The sequence below is a fragment of the Hoplias malabaricus genome, chromosome Y, assembly GCF_029633855.1.
Source record: "Hoplias malabaricus isolate fHopMal1 chromosome Y, fHopMal1.hap1, whole genome shotgun sequence".
Classification (NCBI taxonomy): domain Eukaryota; kingdom Metazoa; phylum Chordata; class Actinopteri; order Characiformes; family Erythrinidae; genus Hoplias; species Hoplias malabaricus.
The window spans coordinates 46039171-46055152 of NC_089820.1; the positions used below are offsets into that span (position 1 = coordinate 46039171).

Below are 15982 nucleotides of genomic sequence, written 5' to 3' on the forward strand. Positions count from 1 at the left end.
AGTGTGATATTCTGTCTGTGAATGTGTTGGTTTAACTTTTTCCAAATCTCTTCTCGTGGCAGTCCGTATTATTTGAGGTTATCATGCAATGCCTAGTTTTACCGGTTAATAAATAATTATTTTAAATAATGTGTGCTGTTGATTTTACAAATTCATGCAATCAAGGAGAATCTGAACAAAACATTATTCTTTAAACTCACTCACACCTACTACTTTATAGAAAAAATATCTTATAGGCACTAAAGTGTTTTAAAAAAGCCTGATTGTATCTTTAACCACACTAACACTTGCAGGCCTGATTGCATCTTTAACTGTTCTTAGCACAACCCGCAGTGCGTTTAGTTGTGTGCTATCAGATCGAAGAGTCTTTTCTGGTCATTACCTGATCCAATTTACTTGTTGAGAATGTAAATGCCGGGCCCCTTGTGTAAGCAGTGTTGATAATCAGATTGTGGATATTGCCTTGCAGAATGTTGCTGGAATTAAATGCTAACAAAATGGGATTGGATTTGGCCATATTGGATTACACAGAAAGCGAGAGGTAGAAAGGGAGAGATGAAGCTAAGCTGTATAATGCATGTGATATCTGTATGTAAAGTCATGCTTAATGTCAAACACGCAAAGTGTGTGTTCTCTATTTGCGTGCTGTGTTAAGGAACCAAAATAGCACGTAAGATATGCGCCTACATGCTCACATCCACACATGCATGATTTACATCTGTACAGATTGTAATGGTGTATTACAATCAGAAGACCTCAGAATCTCATCAACATCATGTACAGAGAGTGGCTACATGATAGTGTTTATTTACATTTATTTCCATATGTTTGTGGACATATGCTCATCCAATATGCCTTCTGAAATGACTATTAATAGGGAGTCTGTTCCCCTTTTGCTGCATTTATTGCATTTCTGGGTAAGACTTTACACTAGATTTTGGAAGACTTGATGGTATTCAGCCGTGAGGGAATATGTGAGGTCAAGTACTGATTTTGGGTGTTTAGCTCTTAATCACAAAAACCACTCCATCTCAACAAATATGATATTAGATGAAGCTCCATCTCAACAGAGGACACACTCCCTTCATCAATGCCTCTACTGAAATTACTGAGTGAATTTCTAGCTCGTGCAGGCATATGAGCTGTCCATTGATGTTGCATCGGCTGTAGCCCAGAAATAAGTGGTGTGTGGCTTCACATGCCTTGGAGGAAACTTATGCAGCCTTTACTCTCTCAGCTTTGTGGCACTGAGTGATTAGTGAAGACAGAGTTAGTGGATGTAACGGGCAAAGACTAAAAATTAATTCATTCATTCATTGCCTGTTACTGCCCATTCAGTTCTGGGTCACGGTGGTACCAGAGCCTACCCAGAATCACTGGGCACAAGGCAGGAACACACCCTAGAGGGGGCGCCAGTCCTTCACAGGACAACACACACACACTCACATTCAGACTAAAAATTGGTTTGGTAAAATTTGGTGTAGGCTTGAACAGTAAGGTTTTGGCTCTACACGTATAAACACTGAACAATCACTGGATTATGAAATCCACCGACTCCACAGACCCACGATAGATAGAGCAGGTTTGATTTGGGTAGTGGATCATTTTCAGCACTGCAGTGACACTACAGTTTTTAAAGCCTTCTGTGTCACCGCTGGACTAAGAATAGCCCCGCAACCACAAATGTGTCCTGTGTCCACTGATATAGGACTAGATGGTGACCAACACAAATTGTGCAGTAACAGATGAACTACTGTGTCTGACTTTACATCTACAAGGTAGACCAATAAGGGTAGGTGTGTTTAATAGAGTGAACAATGACAGGACACAGGATTTAAAACTCATGCCTGCTCTGTAGTGGTCTTGTAGGAGTCCTGACCATTGAAGAACTTTCAGTTCATCCAATTCATTACAGTAACAGGAGGCTTGAACGTTTAGCTCTGTGCTCTGTCCGTACAGGTCATCAACATGAACCTTCCATATTTGCCATATTTTTAGGCTCCTAGTGTGGAACCCTGTGGCTGTAGTTGGTCCTGTAAACTCATCTGCTTTGTAAATCATGGCTCTCCATTTGGTCTTTAGTGCTCTGAATAGGCTATTAGGCCTCTGCTCTGTATAACTTGACTTGGCAGATGTCAGACAATTACGGCTAGTCATTCTAAATTACGCTCGGCTAACGTGCGCCTGCCAGGCATCTTAATGTGCGGCATAATAATAACACGGATATAGAGTGGGTGACAGTGATCACTGTGGGGTGTGGGAATAAAGAACTCAGCTGGGCAGCAGTGCTGGTGTCTGTAACAGTCGAAATATTAATGTCCAGCCTAATTTGGATCTGTTCACATATATAGGGTCAACATTTATAATTGATGTTCAGATTGAAGGCACTTTTAAAAATAGCACAAACTGACTAGGGGCCCATGGTGACGCTATTAATAAATTCTGAGTAGAACTGTCAACACCGATTTTATTAGCACTGATTCTTTTCATTTTAATTATTTTGATGAATAATTCACTAAATGATAAAAAAGAAACAGACAAAGCAACAGTCATATGATAATTTATAACATATTACTAATTATTGCCTGTTTTCATATAATTGTGATGTCCATACAAGACACTGAGCTCAGAAAACACATACACACACTCTCTCACACACTGAAGGTCCCAGTTGAGCTGTAGTGTAGTGTTCACCCCTCACATGACCGAACATACAAGGTGCTGCCATGGCAACGGAATTCTCCTGCGTCACTGCCGTTTGTATTTTTCACATGTCCCCCCTCACTCTGCTCCTGCTCCAAGCCCCTCGCTCCACTCAACCCCATTGTTCTCGCCATGGTGGTCACACAGTCTGGAAGCATGGCAGACGACCACTGCTCTGGGCACCAAACCTTAAAGAAATAGTTTGGGTGGCTCATTGCACTTCATGACAATATGCAGTTAAAATTTGTATAATTTTGCCTTTCTAGGATAAATATGCAGATTTGCAGAAGGGGTCTACTACAGATTTCAGCAGTAAGATACTGTTAGTTTTATTTTTAACATAATTTTATACATATGAGACCCATACTTTACCTTTGACATGGTGTGAATCAATGTGATTTATAAAAATGGACAGAAGTATTTATCAATTTGATCAAGTATGGCAGGTCATCTACTGAGGCTTTAACAAACTTCGATCTATTTTTATAAATAACCTCAGGTCGGGACTAGTGTCAGAAACCTCATATGCAATTCTATTTTAGATTACAGAACTGTTCAACATGGTTTGAGGCAAGTGTGTGATGTTGTGGCCTGTATCAGTGGCAGCGGGCAGTGACAGAATTGTTAGAGTGATATAAATTGCAATTATTGTCCACAAATGAAGGTCAGGGTTGTTATTTTGACTTAGATGACAAGCATACCTACATCTACTGACTTAAAATTTGAACACTTCCAATTACTGCCAATTAATTCATCTATGGGCTATTCACAAGCTCCAAAATATTAATGTACATTTCTTAATTAAGCTTTAAACAGTGACAATATTAAGGATTTTTTAAAGATTAGCCTTTAAGACTGAGCTGCCCCAGCCTGAAGAATTATAGCATTTGTACAATTTTTTTTAATATCAAAACCCATACATTTGTAGTCCCTGAATGAACCAATTAATGCTCCACAGCATGGATCCCCCACATGAAAACTTCTAAAATATGTTAGTACAAAATCTCTGTTACACCCAAATCACTAGGTGTTATTCTGTGTGTCACTGATGTGTGTTCTTTTCCCATATCTGTCTTACATTTCTCTCTCTCACTCATTCACTCTCTCTCCTTCCTTGTCTCGCTCTCTCTCTCTGACAGACGGAAGACCAATTGGAGTGGAGGGTATTCAGGTGTTGGGAACTGGCAATCTGATGATTTCTGATGTCAGAGTGCAGCACTCGGGTGTTTATGTCTGCGCAGCAAACAAACCTGGCACTCGTCTTCGCAGAACTGCTCAGGGGCGACTGGTGGTACAAGGTGAGTCATTATTTTACACACTGATTTATACACTAAAAGTCCAAAGCTGTGTGAGCACCTGCTTTTACAACATTTCTTATGGAATGGTGTTAATAGGTAGATGTCCACCTTTGCTCTACTCTTCTTGGAAGGCTTTACACTAGACGTAAGAATGTTTGTATGAGGGTTTGATGGTATTAAACCATAAGAACATAAGTGAGTTTTATGGCTCTAAACATTATCCCTAAAAGCTAAAATTTGTCAAGGTTAAAGCACATTTGATACAATATTCGACCCTACAGAAGACTTGGAGATATGGATTTAAGTCTGTGAGGAGTTTGGAGTGTTCTCTGTGTGTGTGCATGGGTTTCCTCTGGGGCTCAGGTTTCACCAGTCCAAAAAAAAACACCCACTGTTATGTGAATTGGCTGTGTGAAATTACTCACAGCTGTGTGAGTGAATGTGTAAGTGTGTGATGCGCTGTGATGGACTGGCACTCTTTATTGGACTGGTATTCTTTATTTTGCTTGTCTTGTTTTGCATTACTGTTTTATAAAAGCAGTACAATGTTTAAATAATCTTTGGTATTATCTTTGGGTCAGGTTTTTGGGGACATTTAGGTGGCCTATTAGGTTAGTATTGAGTGGTCATACATTTCTAAATCATATCTGATTACTTTCAAAATAAAGGTGCCATTCTTTGGCTTCTTTCTGCTTCCACTGATCAATAAAATGATCACAGGCATTGACACACAATTAACAGCATGGCTCTTCCATCTAAGAGTTCTGTAATGCAGTGGCCTTGCCTCCTGCTGGTCAGGAAGATTAAATGGAGTATTGACTTGCTTTTCTATCAGTCCTTGCTTTTCTATCAGCTTAGACGGGGAGAGTGCTCCAGTCGATGTTTCCTGCTATCATATAAATACACAGCAGCATCCTCTTATAGAATGTTCTCCCAATTCACATTCGTGTATAAGATTTTCCTGCCATTTATATGATTTTAATGAAAAACATACCTCTCCAAAAAGTACATTTACAGAAGGAGAAAACAAAACATTCTTAATTTCAATGGAAGTGAATGTAAAAAAATTATGGAGCATTACTATTGGTGCATTCATCATGAAATTTTTACAGTGTGAAAGACAGCAGTTGTGTTCAAATGATGCAGTAGAAATTAGAAGTAATTGACAAAAATGGAAATACAGATTTTTGATTGAACTGCTATGATATAAAAAAGCTTTTTTTTTTAACTTACCTTAAATTTACAGCTTCATATTTATTGTGACGTGTCACAGACCTGTAAAAAGGAGAACAGAGCCTCTGTTGTTTCTACTCTGCGCTCAGCACTGCAGAAAATTTGCTATGTAATATTTGGGGGAGGGTAGGAAAGCACCCCACCCCTCCCCCTTGATTTCAGGACAGTGCTGTAAATTACACTTTGCAACAGTAGAGGGAACCCTAGAGCAAAAAACTGAAATCTTACCTAGAATTCCTTTAATGTATTAATTTGTTCCACTGTTAGAACTGTTTTCTGTATGCTCTACTGTGTCTTGTGTGATACATTACTACTATTACTACTATTGGTACAACACACACTAACACTACCATCATGTTACTGCAGAGCCAACACTTGGTTGAAAGTTACTCCAACCAAGAATACTTTAAAAATTTTGCAGAGCAACAGATGGACTGCAGTCTGTATTTGTAGAACTACCAGGTGCATCTATATGGTCAGTTGATCAGGTAATAAAATGGACAATTAATGTAGAAAGAAGAGACCATTTTAATATTTTGGTTTACATAGCAACTGAAAGTTTGCCCCCCCCCCCAGCTTTCAGAGGCGGCAGTGGGCGAATGCTAAAAGGAGTTAATGATCATCAATCAAACGTAGTTAGCACATCCACGCTCAGGCACATTGCTGTCTCAAGCTGCTCTGATGCTGCTCAAGTGGTGGGAATCTTAGCTTGGTAGAAGCTACTACTGAACGCTGTGGAGAATTGTGTGGCATTGCTATGTAGGTCAGAGTTACAACTGTATAGCTGCTGTGATTTGGATTAATGTATTTGAAGGAGATATGAAGTAGCTTCTCTATAACTTCTGATTCAGTATGACTTTTTTTTTCACTTTCTACCTGGTTGCCATCTTTTTTCTTAGTACAATATTGTCCTAAAATCAAATACCACTCTTAATTTCTACAAAAGACACATTAACCAGTAACTTATTAAATGGGCATATTTAATCAATTCCACAGTTTGGGCTTTATGTGCTTCTCACAATCCAAGTGGTCTCAAATACATGCAGTGATGTCAAGGCCTAGACTTAGATGTGGTTACTCTGCTGAGGACATCAACAGTTTTTTATGTTAGATTGAGCTATTTCCTTTACTCAATAATTGTTTCTTGACATCTTCACATCAGTTCAGACCAGCAATACTGAGTTTTCTTCTCACTGTAGAAGGAAGTAGGGTTTTTTTAATCACACTTCTGCTACAGTTCATCCAACACCTGCCAAAATCAGCAGCATTTGAACTCATCCCAACACACGAGATGTCAAATGACCATCTACACGCTCTGCTATTTCTGCAGCATTGTAATGTACAAATGTGTTGTTCACACAATTGGCTGCCTTGCAAATATTTAGCATTTTATTTAGAGTTTGTTACTTTTATATTGATTATTCAGCAATTTTCTGTCATGGTGATTGTGCATGGTAATTATTGTGTGATTAATATCTTTTTAGACAGAGTTTTGATTCATTTGCTATTGATATTGATATTTCTACATGTTTATATTGTCCTGCTCCTGCGGTCACTGGATTGGTTAGCTGCCCACTCCCGGTCAGGAAACTGACATTTAATCCTGTGCAAGATAACATGACGGAACCTGGGAGTTCAGTGGGAATGAAGCTAGAAGGACAGCTTCAGTAAATATTATGAAAATACAAAAACATTGTATTTTAATTGATATGGAACAATGCAGAGTTCTAATATGAACAAACCAACAAGGTCAACATTTTGATATTTATTTCATCTTGACTTTAAAACCCATGGGAATTAAGCAAACGAAGGGTGATCTCTGAGTTTGCACCATACTGTATGACTCTCTCTATCTAATATAGCTCATACTTAAAGACATGTCCACAGCCTTGCTGCCAAGATCACATATCTCTTGTACTGTAAGGATGAGAAGTTCAGTGCATTAATCTCTTTTATAAGAGACCCATCTCCACTAAACTCCCTCTGATGGGCTTCTAATGGTGTGGCCGCCTTCGCAAACCAAGCAACTGTGATTCTTGTGGTGGAAGGCACATATGGGGTTTATGGCCTAAATGATTAGGCCTATCACAGTACGGACGTCAGCCTTGATGTATCATATAATGCAGCTGTGGATACAAATGATATGGCAGTAATTGCAGGAGGGGAAATTGCAATATCAAGGCTGTTGCCACTAATCGGCCGCTAATCACAAATTTCCAGCTAAACTAAATGCAACCTAATTAAGAAGTAATCGTTTATTGGATTAACGGCAACTCTGCATCAGTTACAGCTAATAGAACATGGCTGAGGAAAAGGGCAACTCTGCATTAAGACTTTGGGGGTCTCTCCATAGGCCATGCCAGCTCACTTGAAGTGTTAGTCACATGACTGTGAAGCAGCCCCCACTCTCTTCAGCCTGAAACCTGCTTCTTTGTCACTTAATCTCTTGCAATTTACACTGGAACTGGAGTGTAGATTCTCTGTTCTACACTGGAGTGTAGATTCTCTTCTGAAATCTGTTTTCCTCTGCTGTAATAAAGTTAATTGGAGGCTTAGACTCAGTCTTGCCACAGTAACAACATGCTTATAATATGATCAAAATATAGCAATCCTTAGAACTGCAATTTTACATTCTTTTTCTCTTGATTGCTCCCTTTTGTTCCTGCCCTCCCACTCTCTTTCGAGGCCTGAGTTGTTCTGAGTTGTTCAAACACTAACAATAGTAAAGCAGCGTGAATACAGTATAATTAGATTGGATTTAATGCTAAACAGAAAGTTGCAGAAATATACATGTATTGTGAATGTCATACTTATAGGATAAAATGAAGGTGAATAATACCTCTCTCTCTTTTTCTGCTTTCTACAGCTCCAGCAGAGTTTGTCCAGCCTCCCCAGTCTATAGCACGGCCCGTGGGCACCACTGCTATCTTTACTTGCTTGGCTCAGGGAGAGCCCACCCCTCAGCTCACCTGGCTCAAGAATGGTCAAATCCTGGAGCCTGGAGGTCATGTCAAACTTAGGAACAACAACAGGTGAGAGCAGAGCATTACTGTTAATATTACTGTTTTATGAGGAAATATTAAAAAGTCATGGGACTTCACTGTACTCTACTTATTCCCACTCATTTGTGTATGTGACTTTTCATTGAGCTGATCATGAATGCTAAAAAATATGTAAAGTTGAATTTTGGTGCTGAAAGCCTGGTCAGCTTTCATCCAAAACCTGTGGAGTGTTTTGTTATACCCTTTTCATGTCTCTTCATTTAGACTGTCGTTAAAGCCAATGTTCACAATTGTATTCAAAAAACACTTTTTATAAAACTCAAGAAATGTTTTCCTGACAATTTGTTAGCTCTCAAACTTGTTAATAATTATGAAGTCCAATGTCAGTAAATTAGATTACTTTAGGTGGAAATATCTCTAAATTCAAAAGACAGCTAACAGCATAATAGTAAACAGACCAAGACTACAATTAAACTAAATAACTCAAGTTACAAATGAGTTTCTGTGCTAGTTCAAATAGTGAGTATAACTTGCAGGCAAGTTAAAATTCAGCCACATACAAATTCTTAACTTTAAAAGATGTGGAGCTTCTAAACAATCCAGAGAAAACAGCATTTCCTCACAATCGTAGACATTCCCTTTAAGCTGTTAATGCTGTTTTTGAAGGCATATTTATAAATTCTATTTTTATGATGTGTTGTGGAGAAACTGAAGTTGGCTTCTTTAAGGCTTCTTAAACTTCATACTTAAAAAGTCATACTTAACATTCCACTTTATATAGGACAGCAGTAATGCTGTGGGCCCTGCAGCCGCTGCAACATTTAGGATTTTTGAAATTATATTTGTTAAAGCATGTGTGTTGTCTTAGTCTGGGTTGAGTTATTGTCATAGCATCTTGCCCTTAATTTGCACGAATATCAGCAATAAGGACTGTTTTTTGTTCACAAAACACTAATATCTCTAGCCGGGATCCGTGTTTCTAAAAATATGTGTATGTGTTGCTGTTTTGTTCTGGTAAATGATGCTTTTGCTTTTTTTCTCAAATGCAGTGTTAATTTGTTTGCATGTCACAACACCTGGGTGGACATTTGCCCGTTGAGACATGATGGTTAGATTGTATCCGAATCACACTCTCTGTAGCCACGGAGTGAGAATTGGATTTCTATCTGTGGCTGTCCAAGCCTATTTGATAGCTCCTGGGTTATTAGGTTAGCCAGATATGGTTGAAATGGGATATTTCTGACTGTGTATTGCGCTTTGAGTTGTTTTGTTTACACCACACATGGGAAATATGGTAACAGGTTTAGTAAAGATCACATCATCTCACAACAGAAGCTTTTTTGTGAAGTTTCTTGTGCTGTTGCTTGTGTTTGATGGTCATGATGGTGGGGGCTGTAGTCCCGAGAGGCTCAGAGTGTTGCTGTTTTCTAATAACGCTTCTTGAGGTAAGTGGGACAGGAATGTGAGCAGATTTTAAAAAAACAGTCAAGCCATTGCTAAGAGAGACTGTACCCCAATCTAAAATGTTCCATGCCAAAGCATGTGCACACTCACACACACACGCACGCACACACACACACACGTTTCAGCAGTAAAGGGGGTATAATGTGAATCGATTGCTGGTGCTGGTGTAATGATGCAAAGAAAGAGATATGAACCTTTGAGTGTATTGGATCATATGTCTGTCTGTTTCTCATTTGGTTTTTCTATCTGACTGACTTTGTATCAAGTCATGCATCCATCCATTCATCCGTCCACAGTGTGTATCTGTAATCTATATGTGTTTAGCTGTCTACCCATTCATTCATTCATTGTTCCAACCATCCATCCATCCATCCATCCATCCATCCATCCATCCATCCATCCACTGTGTACTGGTACATGTATTATGGGTAGACATGGCCTAATTGTTAGAGAAGTGTGCTTAGAACCGAAAGGTCATTGGTTCGATTCCCACAAAAATTGCGGGCAGTGGGAGTGAAGGAACAGCACTATCCTCCTGCTTGAGCAAGGCAATGAACCTACAGCTGCCCCCTGGGATGGCTGCCCACCACTCTGGGTGTGTGTTCACAGCTTCTAGTGCACTAGTGTGTGTGTGTGTGTGTGTGTGTGTGTGTATTCACTGACACAGATAGGTGAAATGTGGATTACACATTTCGTTGTATGTTGTACAATGAAAAATAGTGGCACATTATTATTATCATATCTGTCTGTCATCTACATCTTTATCATCATCCATCCATTCATCCATCCATCCATTGATCCATCCACACTGTGTATCTCTAATCTGTCTAATCTGTTAATTCATTCATCCATCCATCCTTCCTTCCATCATCCACACTCTATTTCTGTCTGTCATCTATGTGTTTATCTGTTTATCCATCCATCCCATCATCCATCCATTTACAAAAGTCTGTAGCTTCTTGGTTAATATTAATATTATTGTACCGAAGACTTATAGAAAGTGTAGTACTTTGTACTGTGATCATTGTTTACTCCAGTGAATATAAAATTTGAAAGGCATGTCTTTCCTAACAGTGGAGCTGACGGCATGGACGTGATGCTCTTTGTGTAGGTGTTTGTGTGGTCATTTATTTGTGCACTCATATAGCTGACCTTCAGGAGGATTAGACAACACCAGTGAATGACAATCAATTGGGCATGTGCACACATTAATCATGGAGCAAACACACACACACACACACACAAACCAATGTTCACTGATCGGCCACAGGATTACAACCACTGACGTGTGAACTGATAACGTTGATTATTTTGCTGCAGTGTCACCTGTCAAGGGGTGAGATATATTAGGCAACAAGTGAACAGTCAGTTCTGAAGTTAGATTGTTGTAAGCAGGGAAAATGGACAAGTGCATGGATCCGACCCAATCAGACAAGGGCCAAAATTCTGTTGGTTATAATGTTTTGGTCGGTGCATGTCTAAATCTGTAGGTCTATTCGGGATGTCCTGGTATGCAGTGTTTATAATTCTTGAAAAAATTGTTTCAAGGAAGGACATCTAGTGAATCAGCTTCAGGGTCAGGGATACCCACAGCTTGTTGCTCTTACAACTCTCAGACATAAGATACTGCACTATGGGTTCAATGGGGATTGGACCAAACAGACTTGTCTTCCCTCCCCCCACACACTGAATATATATACAATTATTGTTCCTGCTGCTATAAAAAAAGAATACTTATTTCTTCATCTGTGTCTTTTTCAACCCCTCTCTCAGAGTGGGAGGACATCAGCACTGGCCTTGACCTCTGACCCCACTGCAATCAGTTATCTTCCCTAATCTTAGAGATACTGTCCATGCTCTCTCTCTCTCTCTCTCTCTCTCTCTCTCTTCTCTGTCTGTCTCTCTCACACTCTCACTCACGTTCAACCTTTTTCTTTTCTGCTTTTTCTCTTTTCTTCTCTGTCTCTCTGTCATTATACCTCTAACTCTTTCTCTTTTTCTGCCTCTTTTATAGTATATTAAGAAATTATCATCATTATAGCCACATAAAAGAAAATTTATAGACAGAAAAGGGGAAAAAAGATAAAATGAAATTAGAAAAGATTTTCAGTGTTTTCTCTGAATAACTCAATTCTATTTTGTAAATATAAAGAAATTTAGAATTTGATGCCTGCAACACCCTCCAAAAGACCAAAGGTGGGACAGAGGCAAAAATGAGTGAAACGTTTCTTGAACATTCAAGATACATCTGCGTCAATAAGCAGGTGACTGAATAACAGGTGGCTCAGCATTTGCAAAGATGGTTGTGGCTGACCACTTTGTGTCATACTTTGTGAGAGAATTGTCAAGCAATTCAAAAACAATGTTTGAACTGGTCAGTGCAAGGTTTCAATATATTTCACCATCTACTGTACATAATATTATAAATCCAAATCCAGAAATCATTAAAATGAATGATATTTTTAGCTGTCATGAGAAGCTGTCATGCTACCATGATAAATATTGCCAAATGAGCTTGGGGGCAGTTTGGTGAGCGGTGGCGCAGCAGGTAGTGTCGCAGTCACACAGCTCCAGGGGCCTGGAGATTGTGGGTTCGATTCCCACTCCGGGTGACTGTCTGTGAGGAGTTGGTGTGTTCTCCCCGTGTCCGCATGGGTTTCCACCGGGTGCTCCGGTTTCCTCCCACAGTCCAAAAACACACGTTGCAGGTGGATTGGCGACTCGAAAGTGTCCGTAGGTGTGAGTGTGTGAGTGAATGTGTGTGTGTCTGTGTTGCCCTGTGAAGGACTGGCGTCCCCTCCAGGGTGTATTCCCGCCTTGCGCCCAATGATTGTAGGTAGGCTCTGGACCCCCCCGCAACCCTAAATTGGATAAGCGGTTACAGATAATGGATGGATGGTGTTGTGGGTTCAAGTGGTGTGTTCCCCTCGTGTCTGTGAAAGTTTCCCCAGAATGCTCTGGCCTTCCAGAGTCCAGAAACACAATGCTGGTAGGTGGATTGGCTATTGAATGAGTGTGTGAAATCCTGTGATGGACTGATGCCCTGTCCAAGGTGTGTTCTTGCCTTGCATCCAGTGATTCTGGGTAGGCTCCAGACCTACTGCGACCCTGAACAGGATAAAGCAGCTACAGAATATGAATTAATGAATGAATGAATAAAACAGTCTGCCATTGCATCAAGAAATGCATCCAGACCTGCTATTACTCAAGGAGAAAGCCACACATCAATTTAATGGGTAAACACTGAGTTCTCTGAGCCCAAGCTCATCTCAGATGGTCCTCAAACCAGTAGAAATATATGATGCAGTCACAAAAAAATGGATGTTGTGTAATATGTTCTAATGACACCATAAAAACAATTATACATTTATGAGAACATTTTTGGGAAATTAGTGTTTTTTAAAGAAATAAAAATAAGAAGAGAGGTCAATTTAATATCAGGTATGCGCTTTAATAGGCCATAGGTGAAAATAGCATGGTGCTTGAAGCAGGTGCTCACAGCAGCTCTCTGCACTTGAATCGGTAGGTCAAGGAGGTGTTAAACACTGTTTTAGGGCTCTAATGATGCAAAGATCTGCCACATTGTTTTCATTCAGCTGAGCATTTTCTTCGGTTCTGTCTTCATGTTTACAGAATTCTTTCTTTGTTTCTCTTTAATTTGCGTCTGGATTCTAGGGTATTCTCAGGCTTGGTCTTGACTTGTTATTCTCATTTCCGCTTTGCCCATTTATAATAGAGCCCAAATTGGTCACATCTGTCTCTAGCCTTTGCTTACATCCAGTAAGCAGCTGAAACTCTTTTCTTTACATGGATTTTTAAAAATACTGTGGGTTCGCTTTCCCTGGATGGAAATGTTCCATTGAAGTGGAGGTGAACATGTGCTTTCATCATCTGTATATTTAAATTAAAACATTGTGGTCTAATAGAGCTCATGTTGGTAGTTGGATTAGCTGTGTGAAATGTGAGAGAGTGTGGGAATGAGGAGAGTGTGTGAGTGAAACTCCCTCTCCAGGGTGTGTTCCTGCCTTGTGCCCAGTGAATCTGTGTAGACTCTGTAACCACCTTGACCCAGGATCGAATGTTTACAAAAGATGAATCAATGAATGAATAAATGAATAATGTGATTGTGTTTGTGTGCAGCTGGTATTAAATGGTATCTCCCTGCAGTTCGTAGCCATGGCAGCACACCATGAGTCCTTTGCCCACTCTGTCACAGCCAGCTGGACAGGTGTTGTCTTCATGTGTGCATGCACATATGTATGTGTGTGCAAGAATAGAAAAGCCTCCCCGTCCCTTTAATTAAACAGAATGAGTGAAGTAATGAATTCCTAATGCATCACACCAACTCAATACCAACCTAACGGACAGTAAGTCCCCAGCCTCCAATGAAGTTGCTATAAATTGACCCTTACTAGACTCTCAACAACAAAAAAGTGAAAGACCCTCAGCAGGGCCTTTGTTCACCAGATCTGACTTTTAATTGTTCACCCTTGTTTGTGTTGGTTGCATTTAAAGTTGTTTTTTTTTCCAGTATGTTCGACTCAGCAAGTAGCCTGCAAAGGAAGTGTGTGTATGCAGAAAACTGCCATATATCCCATCTCTATAGAGGAAAAGAGTGAGGAGCGAAAGAAAGAAAGAAAGAAAGAAAGAAAGAAAGAAAGAAAGAAAATAACTAAATAAAGGAGCTGAAGTTACTCCATAAACTCTCTACACAAACATCATTGAAAAAGAACACAGAAAGAGAAAGTGAATCAAATGTATAAAGGAATGAAAAGGCAGTACATGACTTCAGGTGAACATCATTCAGTTCTCACAAAGACTACATTTATTCACCAGTACAGTGAGTGAATGACAGAACAAGTTAGAGTAGCAAAAGCAAAGAAAGAGAGAGAGAATGAATGAATGAAGAGAGAATACCTGAGGTATATATATGTACATAGTAAAATGGTAGAAAGGAAACAGAGAAAGAAAGTAGGAGGAGAAGAACAAAGACAGAAAGAGAAATGGACAGTGAACAAACTGAAAGAGTGATAGGGCAAAAGATTTAGAACATGGGGAAGAAAGAAAAAATGTCGGAGAGGAGCAAAATAAAGGAAAGTAGAAAGAACGCAGAAAGAGAGAAATGGGAAGAAGGAGGGAAAGACAAACAGAAAAGTAAAAAGAAAGAAAGGGAAACTAGAAAAAAGGAAAGAGCTCCAGGGACTGAAAGGAAGAATTGAATGAATGTGGAGGAGACGAGTGAGAAAGAGAAGGGGGAAATGAGAAAGAAAGAAAGAAAGAAAGAAAGATCTAAAGAATGAGAGAGACAAAGAAAGAGAGAAAGAAGAGCAAGTGAGTTAGAAAGAGATAACTGTAGGAAGCTGACAGCTCTCATTTCCATATTTCTGTATTCTGCACGTTTAACTGTTAAATGTTTTATTTTCTCATTGCCGCAGGATTAAGAAAAGAGTGAGAGAAAGAGAGAAATACCTGATTACGTATTCAGCACTAATAATACCCTCCAAGACACACACATACACACAGAGAGAAAGAGAGAGAGAGAGAGAGAGAGAGAGAGAGAGAGAGAGAGAGAGAGAGAGAGAGAGAAGCATGTGAGGTGGGGGTAGAGATAAAAGGGAGATGGAGGGTGGCAGAGAGTGTGAGTGGAGGGGGACAGAAAGATGGCAGGACGGTGGGGGGCTGTAGAAATAGAGTGGTGGGCTTTGGCAGATGGGTGTGGTAATGTTCCTGAATATTTTGGAAAGCTCACTGATGGATTCTTTCAGTGTTTTTCTGTACTGTTCTGTCATCTCCAGTGTTCAGAGTGTGTAACACAAAGCTGTCACACCTCCCATACAGCACACACACACACACACACACACACACACAAACACACACACACACACAAACACACACACACACACACACACACACACACACAAAGGCTCCATTTGGGTATATTTTCCAGGCACAGGAAGCTTTGTGTGGGGTTTTTGCTTCTTTGACGGTGCGTCTGTCTGTACTTCTTACAATCCCACTGACTGGCTTTCTCCCTCCCTCTGTGACAAGCTTTCTGCCTCCTTCTCTTCCTCTTCCCTTTCTTTCTCCCTCTCTCTTTCTTTCCCTTTCTAGAGCTGTAACATTATCCTCACGGCTGTCATTACACAATCAATGGTGTTGATCCAAGCACAGTGAACACATCAAACAATATCCATCATCAGGACAGGGTCAGGCCAGGCCTACATAAAGGGACTTCCTTTCATTTGCATTTCCACAAACTCCTGCTGAACTCCAGCTGAAATA

At 39.9% G+C, this 15982-nt stretch overlaps 1 protein-coding gene across 1 annotated transcript in view; it reads left to right on the forward strand.

Moving 5' to 3' along the window:
• LOC136679420 (immunoglobulin superfamily DCC subclass member 3-like) overlaps positions 1 to 15982 on the forward strand; it is a 111347-nt gene that overhangs the window by 83607 nt on the left and 11758 nt on the right. The window contains exons 6-7 of the mRNA XM_066657928.1: positions 3843 to 4001; positions 8101 to 8266. Coding sequence (XP_066514025.1) covers positions 3843 to 4001; positions 8101 to 8266 — 325 coding nt within the window. The remainder of the gene's footprint in view (positions 1 to 3842; positions 4002 to 8100; positions 8267 to 15982) is intronic.